The sequence below is a fragment of the Eubalaena glacialis genome, chromosome 7, assembly GCF_028564815.1.
Source record: "Eubalaena glacialis isolate mEubGla1 chromosome 7, mEubGla1.1.hap2.+ XY, whole genome shotgun sequence".
In the NCBI taxonomy this organism is placed as follows: Eukaryota; Metazoa; Chordata; class Mammalia; order Artiodactyla; family Balaenidae; genus Eubalaena; species Eubalaena glacialis.
This window is the reverse complement of record NC_083722.1, coordinates 69,564,174-69,579,469: the sequence shown is the minus strand read 5'-3', so window position 1 is coordinate 69,579,469 and position 15,296 is coordinate 69,564,174. Positions and strand designations below refer to the sequence as shown.

Below are 15,296 nucleotides of genomic sequence, written 5' to 3'. Positions count from 1 at the left end.
GTTGTAATGATTTGCCATGCACTTTGAGTTAGTGATAGCAGTACTTGCAAGTGGCTTGATAGGGCAGGGTAGGATGGTCCTCTTCGTACTGGGTCCTCAGAAAAGGGCAGTGTGTTGGGAGGTCAGAGGTGGAAGATCAGGGACTTTGGGATCAAATGAAGGCAAAGTTAGGTTTTCCTACTGACAAGCTGGGTAACCTTGGACAAGTCCCATAAACCCTTTGACTGTCAGTTTCCCCAACAATAAAGTGGGATGTACACACTCACTGCTTGAAATCCAAGCAGCCAACCGTAACAGGCCATGACATGGGCCCCTCAAGCACCTACCATGCCCTCCTGCTAAGAGGAGTCCTGCAGCTCGCCTTCCAGCCACAGGTTGGGGACTTTCAGCCCAGGAATCAGGGGAGCCTACTGCTGCAGCTCCCGGGTCTTTGGATGGTGGAGACCCCACCTGGAGGGCTTTGTGGCATGGAACCCCTACCTCCACTTACCAGCGCTCCACTGCTGAGCAGGATCGTGAAGACGATAAAGCTCTCGAACCAGCTGTGCTCCACAATGAGGTAGCAGATCTTGCGCACCTGCCAGCCCATGGCCCATGGAAACTTGGAGCTATTCACTTTGCAGAAGGGACACTGGCGAATGCAGCCTGTGGGGAGAGGGGACTGATGGTGAGTGATGTCCCACTGGTAAAGGAGGCGTGTTTTGACTCCAGCCCTGAAGGGAAACCACTCTGCAGGGAAACCCACTTGCCGCTATTTTGGAAAAGAATTCTTTCCTGGAATATGAGAGAAGTGGGGTCCCTTTCAGGCGGCCTCCCCATCGTGTCCTTCAGCTGTCCCTCTCCACCACTGGTCTTGCCCACTCTCACCTCCTCCCAAGCATCTTCCTCCCTACAGATGATAGCATAGTCCTTATCCTTATCCCACCCTCTCTGGAGCTTTGACAAGACATGGGGCCTGAGCCTGAGGGTGTCTGAGGGGCTATGCCTTGAGCCTGTGCTGAACTGGGGGGTCTCCACATGGCTGGAATGGGGCCTGGGGGCAGCCCAGCCCAGGGTCACATGAAAGTGGAAACTCAATTAAGTGGTTTGTTTGTTTGTTTAATTATTTAGTCCACACTTACTTTCATAGTATGAACTATACGTTTATTCACTTATTGCACAAATATCTATTGAGAATGTAACAGGCTTCACTGTTCTAAACATTGAGGAAAAAGAAGAGTAAGATGCAGGTTCTGCGTTTAAGAGTCACATAGGAGATGCAGGGACACAGATGCATCATGGCCCTCCTCTGGGTCCTTTTATGTCCCAAGTCAAGAGTTTATGGTGGTGGCTACCTTTTCCCTTTCAACCTCAAGGGGGCTGGTTTATAAGTTAGTGAGGTGTTTTCGAGGGTGATGAGGAAGGCAGAGCATCTGTTTGCCATGTCTGACGTGGCATGAGATGCAGATCCCACCACTCAGCTACTGCGAGTCTGGCATTTGTGTTTGATGCTGGGCCCTCAAGCTTGGGAGTGAGGAGCAAGGGGCACTGCTTGCCTGTATCCCCTGGACCCCAGGCCAGAACCCTGGACACAGAAGTGACCAGATGAGTACTTGTTGAGCTGGATTCTGGCCCTAATGAATGTCAAGTGGAGGAGGTCTGTGGCTGCCACTCTACCTTCTGTGAAGCAGTCATCTGGCTCATCGAGGTCATCCGCCAGCTCAGGGATCTTCCTCAGGATCTCCTCAGGATCCAGGCAGTCCACAGTGCTGCCTTCTGAGGAGCTCGTGTCGTCCACTCCCTGCAGGGCAGAAGCCCCGGCAGTGAACCCAGCTCTCTGAGGGGCCCAGTGAATCTGCACACTGTCACCACAGGTCCGACTGGCTCAGAGCTCCGAGATGCAGAGAGAGCCACTCAGGTCTGGACCCACCACGGCGTCCCTTCTGTTTCGGTGCCTTGCCAGCTGAGCCCCAGAACAGTGATGCTCTCTGAAGAGCCCCAGATGTTCAGCTGTGTGAGGCTTTAAACCTCCAGGCCCCTGAGGGAGGGCTGGCGATGGCCCGAGACACGGTAATTACACCCATAAAGACTCTCAGCCTTCACTGGGCTTGAATATTTAATCATGGAGCAATGCTGCAGGGGCCCTGCTGCCCTCCTGGCAGCTTCAGCCCTATAATGTCTCCAGATGAATTCAATTAGGAGCTGAAGCTGCTCTCATATTAGTAAACCTGATCGCTTGGCTAATGGACCCAAATGGTGGGGTGGGTCCCCATCTGTCACTGTCAGACCCTCCCTGCCTGGCCAGGGTCATGGACAAAATCAAAACAAAAACAAAAACAATCCCCAGCGGTAGTGTACTGAAAACACCGAGTAGAGAAAACTAGCCAGGGGAGTCCTTAGAATGCTCAGCAGAAACATGTCCTCCACGTGTAGAAGATGGCAACCCTCACCCAACTGGAACCAAGAGGCTGGTGTTCACCCAGAGCCGTCAAATCCCTTCTCATCCCACCCTCTTCTCTCACCCCGCTGGGTCAGCCTTGGCCAGAGGCACAGAGCCAGTGGCTGGCACTCCTCAAGCTGATGGGCTTGATAACTTTGGGATGAATTATGTCTTCCTTATCTTTGCTTACCCGGTGCCTGTCACCATCGGCACTCAGTGGCTAGGTGTCAAGTTAAATTCTTGCATTTAATACAGTGCTATTACAGATGCTAAATCTTTAGAGATACCTCTTTCAATGTAGCTTGTTTTCTTTAAAGATTTGTAATGAAACCACCAAGTTTATTTTTACCTCTTATAAGATCTTCTTCCTGCTCAGTCTATGTAAGTCTGTCAGTACAGCACTCAGTACAGATAGCCTCTCCCCGGCACCAGTCTGCTTTTGGCCCGAGAAGACGGTGTGGACAACAGAAAGCGGGGGTGGGAGGTGGGAGATGGTCACAGGGAAGACTTCCTCACCCACAGCAACTCCGACTTTTATCTGCTGGCTCTGAAAGATACTTAACTTTCTCTGTGCACTGTCTTTTGTTTCCTTTTTTCTTGGCTGTCATTTTCTGGGCACTTATTCCATTTCAGGCAGGAGCTAAACATTTGACAAGCAGCATCTCACTGAAGCTTCAAAAGAATCCTACCAAGTAGCCATTACCACTCAGCTTCCCAGATGGAGACACGGAGGCTCAGAGAGGTTGAGGAACAGGTCCTCGGTCCCCCAGTCTATGGAACCTCATTCTTCCCGGTGAAATCATGCTGATTAGCCCAGAGGTTTGGAAGGACTTTAAAAATTCCCAAGATGAGACATGAGGCTCCGCGGTTGAGTGTAGTCTGGAATACCCCACGCCCAGCCCTATCCTCCAGTCCCCTCCATCCCACTGGTCATTGTCCGGCAGGCTGTTTAACCTCTCCAGGAAGCTCACATACCTACCTCTGTAGGGCCCTGAGCAGGAGCCTCGTCTTTCCACTTCTCACCTAGGTATGGAGCCAGGTCCTCAGAGGACATTCCAGAACCTGAGCTCCTGGGTGGCAGGTGGTTCTCATCTCTCCCGACTTGTTGCAGCTCCTCCTGCTAGTGAGAGAAAGTCCCAACTTGGGTACCTGGGCCCACCCTCAGCTAACCAATTCTAACTTTGAAGAGATATTGCAAATCATCATCTGCCAGAGCCAAGGACCTAATATATGCAACGAACATACATACATACAGCCAGATAGATCTGTGTGTAATATTTGGCGTCATTACTTACAAGTTGTGTGACATTAGGCAAGTTATTTAACCTCTCTTATTTTCATTTTTCCCATCTGCAAACTTGAGAAGGCAAGATCTACTTCATTTGGTTATTTTGATGACTAAATATGTTCATACCTGTGAAGTGCTTCGCAAGCAGTGCTTGGCTCCACAGATGTTAACCATGACCATTATCACTTGTCCAGGGGTCAGAGTGGTAGTGGACTTGGCCCTCTGGAGACCCCAAGAACCCCCAAAGTAATTGAAAATGACTCTGAGTGGAGACAGCGTCACAGAGTTCATGTCCTTTACTCTGGGGATGGTGACGCCCTGCCCTCGGCTGTCACCCAGACAAAGGCATGTAAAATATGGCAGCTGATAACAGCAGCTGCTGGAACACAAGAGCAGTGACAGCTGCAAGGGACGGAGGCTAGGGAAGAGCTACAGACTCAAAGCACAGCTGTCTGAGGCCACTTAGTGGCCTGGCCAGCAGCGCTCTGTCCCCGGGTCCCACAGGGACCCCTGCCTTCCTACATTGTGGAGACGTGCATGCCCTGAGTTGTTGAGAAGAGGTTAACGAGGGTTGATTTATCAGCTTAAGGTAGAAAGGAACTGTGCGAAGCATTTAAAAATATATGTATTACCCAAAAATATGCTTCAAATTCTTTGGTGCCAAAGGAACAAGAGTCATTTCCCTGTGACATCCCCTGTCGGGAAAAGCTGGATGAATGAGTGACATAATGATCAGGACTTTTTAGGCTGCTGGTGAAGATGAGACGAGCCTTGCTCTTGGACAACATCCTGTTCTTAGAGCAATCTTATTAGCACCTCCTGCGCAGAGCCTGGGTTGGGTGGAGCAAATGGGGCAGCTATATGAAAGACAATTTCAAGCAACTCCAAGTGGCCTGGGGCTCAAGCAGTGCCCCTGCTCCCTGCTTGCCTGGTGAATTCTGACCCTTTCTTCCAGGCCCTGATTAAATGTCACCTCCTCCAGAAAGCTTGGCATGGCCTGTGCTTCCTTATGTGAAGGGGTCTCATGCTGGGCTTGCCCGGGGCTCTTCAAGGCTGCGCCAGTCCTGAGGTTGGAAAACCTCTTCATCAAAATTTCCCTACTGCCCCTTGTCACTCCAGCCCTAAGTCCCCTCCCTGCTTCCTGTGGCTGTCCCGTGGGAGAACTCTCACCTGCCCTTGGGGGATCACTTCCTGCTGGGTGCTCTGAGCATCCTCCTCACCATCATCCTCCAAGTCATCGAGGTCAGACTCGCCCTCGGCAATGGGCACAGAGACCCATATGTTAGGATTGGTGATGAAGTCACTGTGGTCATCACTGGGGCCTCTGGGAGCCAGAAGCCCTCCAGGGCTCCCCGCAGCCGTGTCAGCAGTAATGTGGTTCTCAGCTTTGGAGGTGGAGAGTGGGAGTTTCACCACCAGCTGGGGCTCCGCCTTGGGCCGGGGGAGCAAGAAGGGCCAGTTGAGGAAGCTGCAAAGGGCCTTCTTGGTGCGCCAGCCTAACACCTGGATCCTCGCTAGGGCCACCTGCAGGTTGTTCACCTCCCCGTCGTCCTCTGGGGCTGTGAGGTTGTCGGTGCTGAAGGAGTTCAGCAGCAGGGCAATGAACAGGTTAAGCACCTGGAGAGAAGGCGTGGAAAGGAAGATCACTCAATCGATGAGCTGACCCCCTCCGTGGCCCACCAGGTCAGCAGCTGGGTGGCAGGACAGCCACACTGGGGTCTCTCCTTGCCCACCCAAGATGCTTTCCTTCTTGGGGGAACAGACATTCTGACAGCAACTGAGAGGAGTCTCGGGGATGCCCTAAGCAACTTGCTTCACATGGACAAGGCTTGGAAGCACATTCTCCACCATAGAGAAGGGTCACCCCTGCTGAGCAAAGGGACATTCAGGGACAACAGAGAGGAGCAGGCATGGGCCTGCCCAGGACCACCCTCATCAGCCATACCCTGGGTTCTATTGCTTACTCTGGAATCCTGGGCACATCTCCTCGCTGCTTCCAACTTCATGTCCTTCCCCCTTAAGCAGGGAGTGGGGACCCCCTACCTGCCAGAGTGGTTGTGAAGAGGAAATGGCATGAGGATGTAAAAGTGCTCGGAGAGGCAAACTTCCTGCCTCAGGGTCAGGGGCCTTTGTGACACTGCAGGGATGGGGAGCTCAGCCTGGAAGAAAGGAGTTTTGTCCAGCCCCCTACTTGGGAGAGCAGGCAGAAGGCACCTCTGGCTCAGGGACCCTGTTGGGAAAGACTTTGAAGAGTCTGGATTTGCTTTTTCATCCCCTCTCTTGATTTAGCTTTCTCTTATCTGTAAAACTCTTATGGGAAAAGAATTCAAGTTGGTTGACTTCCAGGGCAATAAGAAAGGGGCTCCTGCAAGACATGGAAGCAACCCAAGTGCCCATCAATAGACGACTGGCTTAAGAAGATGTGGTCTATATACACAATGGAATATTACTCAGCCATAAAAAAGAATGAAATACTGCCATTTGCAACAACATGGATGGACCTAGAGAATATAATGCTTAGTGAAATAAGTCAGACAGAGAAAGAAAATTACTATATGATATCACTTATATGTGGAATCTAAAAAATAATACAAATGAATTTATATACAAAGCAGAAACAGACTCACAGACATAGAAAACAAACTTATGGTTACCACAGGGGAAAGGTAGGGCGGAGGGATAAATTAGGAGTATGGGATTAACAGATACAAACTATTATACATAAAATAGATAAGCAACAAGGATTTACAGTATAGCACATGGAATTATACTCAACATCTTGTAATCATCTATAATGGAAAAAATCTAAATCGCTATTCTGTACATCTGAAACTAACACAATATTGTAAATCAACTATACTTCAATTAAAAAAAAAAGAAAGGGGTTCCTAAAAATAACACCCTCCCCTCACCCTGGTCAAGGCTGGGAGAGCAAAGGCACCCAGAACTTGAGGGAGTGGAGACAAGCTGAGGACAAGGAGCCAGACTGGGCCAGAGAAGGGGTGCTGGGGCCAATTGGGAGAAAGGCCTCCAGAGGGGCTCCCCCCAAACCTGAGAGTGGATTTTGTTATTGTCATGGCGTTGGATGTTGTCCATGATCCAGCTCCTCTCCTTCCTCTTGTCCCATTGTGCCTCCCCTCCTGCTCTTAGCTAGAACCCATGTAACTCTGCTTCCCCCCCCCAAAGGAAATATCTTCTGAGAACCCTAGAATGGGGAAGGGAAGTTTTCCTTCAACAACTAACAGCTACCATTTATTGACTTCCTGCCATGGCCCAGAAACTGCACTAGGCAATTTGTGTATGTTGTTCCTGTAATTTAATTCCCCCAGTAAGCCCATGAGTAAGCACTATTTTCTTGATTTTAAGGAAATTAAAGCTTGGGAGTAAGCACTATTTTCTTGATTTTAAGGAAATTAAAGCTTGGGAGATTGTCTCTTGGGCTGGGTCACCCAACTTTACTAGAGGTGGAGCTGGGATTCTACATCAGGTCTTTCCTGCTCTGTCATATGGGCTTATTCCAGCTGCTTCCCAACAGATAGTTCTTATGTGTCCCACACAACTTGGAAAAGTGTGAAGATTTTTCAGTCAGGGAGGTACAATGTGGGCAAGACATGTGCAATGTCAAACTTTCTAGGATAACATGGGAAGTCTCCTGCATTGCCCACGCACTCACCACCAGGTTGCCCAGCACCATAACCGTCAAGAAAAGGATGAGGCAGATGGACTTCTGGCCGACTTCCATGCAGGCCCACATGTTCTCAATCCACTCTCCACAGAGGATCCGGAAGACGATGAGGAAGGAGTGGAAGAAGTCGTGCATGTGCCAGCGTGGCCATTCTTCGTTGGGTGCCGAGATTTTGCGCCGGTTGTCACGGTAGTTGTCCCCGAGGAGCTGCTTGCCAACCAGAGCAAAGACGAAGACAATGATGGCCAGGATGATGGTGAGGTTCCCCAGAGCCCCCATCGAGTTGCCGATGATCTTGATGAGCGTGTTTAAGGTTGGCCATGACTTGGCCAGCTTGAAGACCCGCAGCTGCAGAGAAACAGAGACCGTGTCAGGTCCTGATGGCTGCTTCCATCGCCTTTCATCTCAAGTCTTGGCCAGAAACAAAGAAAGCACAAGGTAGCTCATTCCATTAACATGGGTTGATCCCGGGAAGCTGCTTTCAAAGACCTTTCTTCGTATGTCACCAGTTACTCAAAAATATGACCAACCCTCTATGGTCCCTATGTACTACTAATGTGCTCCAATGACTGTGGCAAAGTCAGGGGTCTCATATTCAGGTGTTGGTCGTGTGACGTGTACTCTGTTCTATAGCCACAAGCCTCCTGAATGTAGATCTATTCTATGGGGTGGAGTGGGGTATGATGGAGCTCATAAATGTGTGAGAAGAGCCCACCTTTGACCTGAAGAGAGGCTAGCTTCCTGCAGGTAGGGCACAACCCACTGTATTTGAGAGGTATTGGCTACCCATCATCTTGGGGCATTTCTCATCCTGAGGCCTTGGACAACATCTTTTACCCCCACCATCTCTGAAATGGCAAGTATCTGTGATTTCATGAACCTGGGATTCATATGTTTATTTAATTGACCAAACAATCTACCTACTTTGTTGGACGCCAGCCACGCACATACATAGCACTGTACTAACCTGTGAGGTATATGGAGAGAAGTCTGTGGACTCCTGTCCTCATGGAACTAATGGTTTAGTTGCAGAGGTAAGGCAAAGACCCAGAAAGTCTTCACTGTAAACCCAAATGTGCTAAGTCCCACAGGAGAACAAAAGCACCATGCATAAAGATGTCTAAACATTTAAAAACTACATTTGTGTGGTTCTCTAATTTGTTAGAAAGAAATATGTGAGCTCAGCTGTCATGGGGTATTTATGGAGCCCTTACTAAGAGCCAGGCTCTGGCCAAGGAGCTGGGATGCTGTGCTGGACACAGTAGCAGCAGTTTTATCACCCAACACAGCAATAAGTCCCAAGGTTTAATCCTCTTATGCAGGAAGCTCCATACGTATTTTTCTTTGTGATGGGGGCAGTCTGTGTTCACCTTACATCTAATCTGGAACTTATTTTAATGAGGATGCTTTACTTTTGGAACAGAATGCAAGGTAAGTCTAATATCTGCCCTCTACTGAGGAGGTCACCACTTGGTGATGAAATGGGCCTTGAACTTGTGAAGAATATCAGAAGATGGAGTAATATGGTAGACTATATTGGGTCCCCCTTGGGTTCCCCTTTCCATCAAAAAGTTACTAAAAATGCTAGATAATAAAATCTTACACGCATTTATGATCTGTCAATAAAGTAAGTAATTCTTTAGCCAAAAATTAAATAACTATGGGAATTCAGAGATATAAACAGATTGCTGAAGTCAGCTTTTCTCTGAAGACATTTGCAAAACTGATGAATCTGAGCATAAGTTTTAATGGTCTCATGAGGCATAGCAAGCAGGAAACACAACACAGGGCTGCCTAAGGTAGACAGTATAACAGGAATTTCTCCCACCATTAAGGCGAGATCCCATAAGAAATATCTCTCAAGACAAGGGCATGGGACTTCCCTGGTGGCGCAGTGGTTAAGACTCTGTGCTCCCAATGCAGGGGGCCCGGGTTCGATCCCTGGTCAGGGAACTAGATCCCACATGCATGCCACAACTAAGAGTTCGCATGCCACAACCAAGGAGCCAGCGAGCCGCAATTAAGGAGCCCTCCTGCTGCAACTAAGACCCAGCACAACCAAATTAAAAAGAAAAAAAAAAAAGACAAGGGCAAACTGAACGGCAAATTTTAGATAAAACTGAGAGAGGTTACTGCCAGAAGGCACTCACTGAAAGAAATTCTAAATGATGTACTTCAGGTGGAAAGAAAGTGATCCCAGAAGGAACGTATTATGTGCAAGAATGGATAAAGAGCAAGGAAGCGCTAAGTATGAGAGTGAATCTAAACAAACATTGAATGGACACAACAGTAAAGTTTCACGGGGTAGGGCAGAGACTGGCTGTATGGTCACCATTCACTTTTACTCCTCTCAGACACAAAGGAAGACTGTTTTCCCGCTTTACTTGCAAATAGTTGAGGTCATATTATTGGGTTCTGGCTGATGGAATGGAGATGGAGACAGAAGTAATGTACACAACTTTCAGGCAGAGCCATAAAACATCATGCACTTTCTCTTCCCCTCCCATGGCCACCATGGAGGCCACCCATTGAAGATGGTGGTGACATCACACCATCCTGAGTCACTGAGTCACTACTTGGAGCAGACAAACCAGGAGAGATTCCCAACCAGCACTGAATATGCTGTAAACATAAACCTCTATTATGTTAACTCACAGATTTAGAGACTGTCATTACAACTAGCTGTACTTCTCTTGAGTAATGTAGAAATTGGTACATTGCAGAGAGCCATTTCAACACATCGGATATGTGGCACTGGCTTAGTGATCACGTGGTGTACAACAAGGAAACTGATAGAAGAATCCTTGCAAAGTGTTGATCTGTGTTGCAGGGGCAAAATGATTGTCTGCAATAATTCTGGGGCAGATCATGAGCCAGTAGCACTAGGCAAAGGGTCTGTAAAACAGAACCTTAGTATCATGTGTCAGTTGTAGTTGGTTACGTTTGTCAAGACATTACAAGAAAGAGATGAGTTCAGGGAATATTTGGTTGATTGATAAGAAATAAAAGGAAATAGAATCCAGAAGTTTAATGTATAACTGAGTCACTTTGCTGTACAGCAGAAATTAACACAACATTGCAAATCAACTATACTTAAATAAAATAAAATAATCCAGAAGTTTAGAGTCTTGAAGGTTTAGGGAAGTACGTTGCTTTAGATCTCAAAGAGTAAGCAATGGGATTAAGTCTTCATGTGTTCAAGACCAGTTAAACTTTTCAATGAAATGAAGCACATCTTAGCAAAGATCCTATTAATGGTGTAGCCACCATTTGAGGCAGAGAGAGGCAGGGGGACAAGAGAGCAAAGAAACAAAGCGGAACTGAGAACTTTGTCAAAGAAAGCACTCTGGATATATAACACACACAGAGGTCTGAAACCATCTAAGTTTTGAAGGAATTGTATTGCAAAAGAAACCATGAGCCCTGACTAAAAAAGCCTTTGACTGTGTAAACTTTGCCATTTTTCCACAAGCAGGAGGCAAGTTTTGAAGGTTGTACAGGCCTTCAGATATGGCACAGTCACTTCTAGAAGGAGTCCCACCTAGAGCTGACTGTCTTGCATCAGACTATGACATGAGTGAGGAATAAACCTTTATTGGGCTAAGCTACTGAATTTTCAGTATTGTTTGTGCAAATCTGGAATTATTTATCATCAATTAAGTCATATAGCTTTTTAAAAACAAGATAAAATTAAAATAATTAACACGATAGTAAGTTGGGAAGGGGTAACTGGAATAAAAAGTTGTCCTGAAAAGTAAAGATTTTAGCTAACTTTTGACTTTAAGTTAACAACACATGCTGTCATTTCTAAGGTAACCACTCAAAGAATAAAAACAGAGTATTTAGTTTCCAAACCAATAAAGGAGGAAAATGGAACAAGGAAAAACAAACAGTCCAAAATAAATCAAGAAGAGAGAGAACAAAAATGCTAGAACAGAGGAAACAAATAGAAAACTGAGAATATAATGATAGACACACATCCAAATATATCAGTATTCACAATAAAATAAGTGGACTAAATGCTTTGGTTAGAAGACAAAGAGTGGATTGAATAAGAATCCAAAATCTGACTGCATACTATTTACAGTAGACATATAACAACCTTAAAGATACGCAAAGGCTGGACGTAAAAGGATAGATAAAGATATATCAGGCAAATTCCAAACTAAAAGAAAACAGAGTTGTTTAATTACTATCAGGCAAAAGAGATTTTTAAGGCAAAAAGCATTTCTAGGGATAAACAAGGTCAATTCTCACTGATAAAAGTTTCGCTCCACTGGGAAGATATAACTTAAAATATGTATGCATTTAATAACATAGCCTCCAGATAGAACCGTAAGGAGAAACATCATGCCGTAATCATAGTAAAAGATATTTTTATACACTACCATCTCAGTAATTGCTAAAACAAGCAGACAAAAATAAGCAGGGATATAGAATATCTGGACTACACAATGAACTTTCTCTACCCAGTGGATATATATGCAGAGTATTGCACCCTACAACTGTAGAAGACGCATTCTTTTCAAGTGCATAAGGAACATTTTCACTATACTGAGCCAAAATGAGATTATCAATAAATTTCAAAGCATTAAAATCATACAGTGTATGTTTTCTGAGTATAATACAATTAAGCTAGAACTCAATGGCATAAAGATAACTAGAAATACCACATACATTTCAAAATTAAGAACCATGCTTCTAATTAGCCTTTGAGTCAAAGAATAAATCAAATTTGAAATTAGGAAATATTTAGAACCAAACAATAAGGAAAATTCTGGGGCTTCCCTGGTGGCACAGTGGTTAAGAAGCCGCCTGTCAATGCAGGGGACACGGGTTCGAGCCCTGGTCCGGGAGGATCCCACATGCCACGGAGCAACTAAGCCTGTGCACCACAGCTACTGACTCTGCGCTCTAGAGCCCACGAGCCACAACTACTGAAGCCCACAAGCCTAGAGCCTGTGCTCTGCAACAAGAGAAGCCACCGCAATGAGAAGGCCACGCACCACGACGAAGAGTAGCCCCCACTCGCTGCAACTAGAGAAAGCCCGCGCCCAGCAACAAAGACCCAATTCAGCCAAAAATAAATAAATAAATAAATAAATTTATTTAAAAGATAAATAAATAAAATAAGGAAAATTCTACATATTAAAGCAGTTCTTAGAAGGAAATTGAAGTCTTCAATGAATATATTGGAAAAGGAAATAGGCTGAAAATTCCATCCTAAGAAGTTAGTAAAGAATAAAATATGTGGAATGGAAGCTGCAATTAAGATAAGATGCAGGACTAATTGAAATAGAAAACATCAGTGACGTAGAGAGGATCAACAAGCTAATAGATGGTTCTTTGAAAAGACATTAAATTGACGATCTTTGGCGAGACTAATAAAAATAGATAAAAGAAAGCACAAATCACTATATTTAAAGAAAGAAAAAGATAACATAAGTACATGTGATATGGAGCATTAAAATGTAACAGCATAGCATATACAACATAATGTCAATAAAATTAAAAATTTAGATAAGGAAAGTTTTTTAGAAAAATATAACTTACCAAAACCAATTTGAGAAATTGAAAATCTGAGTAGTTTCACAGCCATTAAGAAAATTAAATCAGTAATGAAAAATTTTGACTTCCAGATGGCTTAATTAGTGAATTCTACCAAACTTACAAGAAACAATAATTCCAGTCTTACCCAAAGATTGGGTGTAGAAGAAGAGAAATATTCCTCACTTCTTTTTATGGAGATTAGCATGACCTTGATGCCTAGATACTAAAACGTAGCAAGGACAATGCAAGTAAGGAAAATTACAGGCCAAATATTACTCATCAATATGGAGGCAAAAATTTTTTTAAATTATTAGCAAACTGAATCTTCCAATGTATAAAAAATGTATCACGATCAAGTTGGGTTTATCCCAGGAATGCAAAGTTTATCTAACATTAGAAAATCAATTAGTATAATTCACCGCTTTAACAGATTAGAGAAAATCATGTGATTATCCTAATCATGCAGAACAATTGTCTGATAAAATTAAACATCCATTCATGATTAATATTCTTAACAAAAGAGAACTTCCTAAACTGATAAAGGAGTTTTTAAAAAAATCTTCTTAAAAAACCTGCTACAAATATCAGACTTGCTGAAATACTGAAAGCATTTTCTTTGAGATCAGGAAAACAGCAAAAATGTGTGCTATTAACACATCTTTTCTACAGTGTACTGGATGTCCTAACCAGCACAGAAATGTAATAAAAAGAACAAAATGGTATAAGGATTAGAAAAGAAGAAACAAAACTCATCATTTGCATATGATGTGATTCTGTTAACAAGTTTAAAAGATTGCATAGATAAATCATGAGAATTAATAACAGAGCTATCTGGATCCAAAAATATTAAATAGCAAAATACTAGCAAAAAAAACCCAAAAAAAAACCCAAACCCCAGAAAAGAACATTTAAAAAGAGGTTTCATTTGAAATAGCGTAATGAACTAGGGAATATCTAGGAATAAATCTAGCAAAAGATATGCAGGAAGTCCCTTATGGAGAAATTATAAAACTATTGAAAGACTGAAATAAATAGATTGTGTGCCATTTTTATGGATCAGAAGACTACATAACATAAAGGTTATATTTCTTCCCAAACTGATCTATAAATTACTGCAGTCCTAATAGAAAAAAAAACCCCAAACCCAACAATTTTGTGTGTATGTGGGTATGTAACTTGGCAAAATGAAGTGCAGGGGCCACGATATTCTTGAAGAAATAAAACAAGGTGGGTGACTTGCCTTACAGACACAGACATCAGGGGGACATCTCTTTTGTTAAGAATAAGGGAACCCCTCCTGCAGAAGGCGTCCTGGAGCTGAGTTGGGAGAAGAGCCAGGACGGGAGTCTAGTAGGAGGCAGTTTTTGAGGTGGGTGAGACATTGGGGCTGTGATTTGGGGACCAAGGGAATCAGAGGATGATCAGAGCTGGGACTCTGGAGTCAGGCAGCCTGGCTTTGAAATGCAGGTCTGAGGCTCACTCAGCAGCGGGGAGACTTTGGGCCATCATTTAACCACTCTGTCTCAGTTTCCCTCATCTATCTGTGGGGATAGTAAAAGCAACTCTCTCAGGGTGATGTAAGCATAAAATGAGATGTGTTATGTCAAGGGTTTAGCTCTGCGCTTCATGCATTGTCAGAACTCAAGAAACAGTAGTTGCTATGATTATCATTTACTGTTATTTGGTAAGAGAACAAGAGGGTGCTAGGAAGTCTCCTCTTAGTGCAGACGAGGGGACCCAGGCCCAGAGAGGAAAGGGCACACCCCCACTTTGAGTAAGTGCAAAGCACCACGTCTCTGGCTCCCAGGAGCCATGCCCTGCCTCCTCCCACAGGGAATGAAGAGGAAGAGGGAGCTGGCTGGTGGGGTCCCCAAAGGACAGAGTCCGTTTCCAGCGGGGAGCCTCCTTGGATGTCCACGTGGAGGTTCCCCAAGTTGCCAAGAGAGTACATTACCAGGCGGAAGGTCCGCAGCACCGTCAGGCTCCCCTTCCTGACTGCACCCAGCTCTATCAGGCTCACTGTGACGATGATGCAGTCAAAGATGTTCCAGTTCTTCTGGAAGTAATAGTAGGGGTCGAACGCTATGATTTTGAAGACCATTTCAGCAGTAAAAAACACAGTAAAGACCTGCGGACAGAAACAGGGATCCATCTCAGCAGGGTCTGTGGGGTCGGGGGACAATGACAGATAGAGCAGGGGGAAAATGTCGTGTTTATAAAGTGGCAAATCCCTTCACCTCGTTTTTATTCCATTTCTATATTATCTGCAGGCTCCTAACGGATTGGGGATGGGAACACTCAGTGTGGCAGCAGAGAGAAATCTCTGGACCAGTGCTCAGGGAATACATGTTAGT

The 15,296-nt window shown here is 45.0% G+C and overlaps 1 protein-coding gene across 1 annotated transcript in view; it reads right to left on the bottom strand.

The window, feature by feature from the left end:
- The window catches only part of SCN10A (sodium voltage-gated channel alpha subunit 10), a 74,371-nt gene that overhangs the window by 19,716 nt on the left and 39,359 nt on the right, over window positions 1-15,296 (bottom strand). The window contains exons 13-18 of the mRNA XM_061197467.1: window positions 14,897-15,070; window positions 7,381-7,740; window positions 4,878-5,324; window positions 3,399-3,539; window positions 1,657-1,780; window positions 491-645 (exon numbers count right to left, since the gene is read on the bottom strand). Coding sequence (XP_061053450.1) covers window positions 491-645; window positions 1,657-1,780; window positions 3,399-3,539; window positions 4,878-5,324; window positions 7,381-7,740; window positions 14,897-15,070 — 1,401 coding nt within the window. The remainder of the gene's footprint in view (window positions 1-490; window positions 646-1,656; window positions 1,781-3,398; window positions 3,540-4,877; window positions 5,325-7,380; window positions 7,741-14,896; window positions 15,071-15,296) is intronic.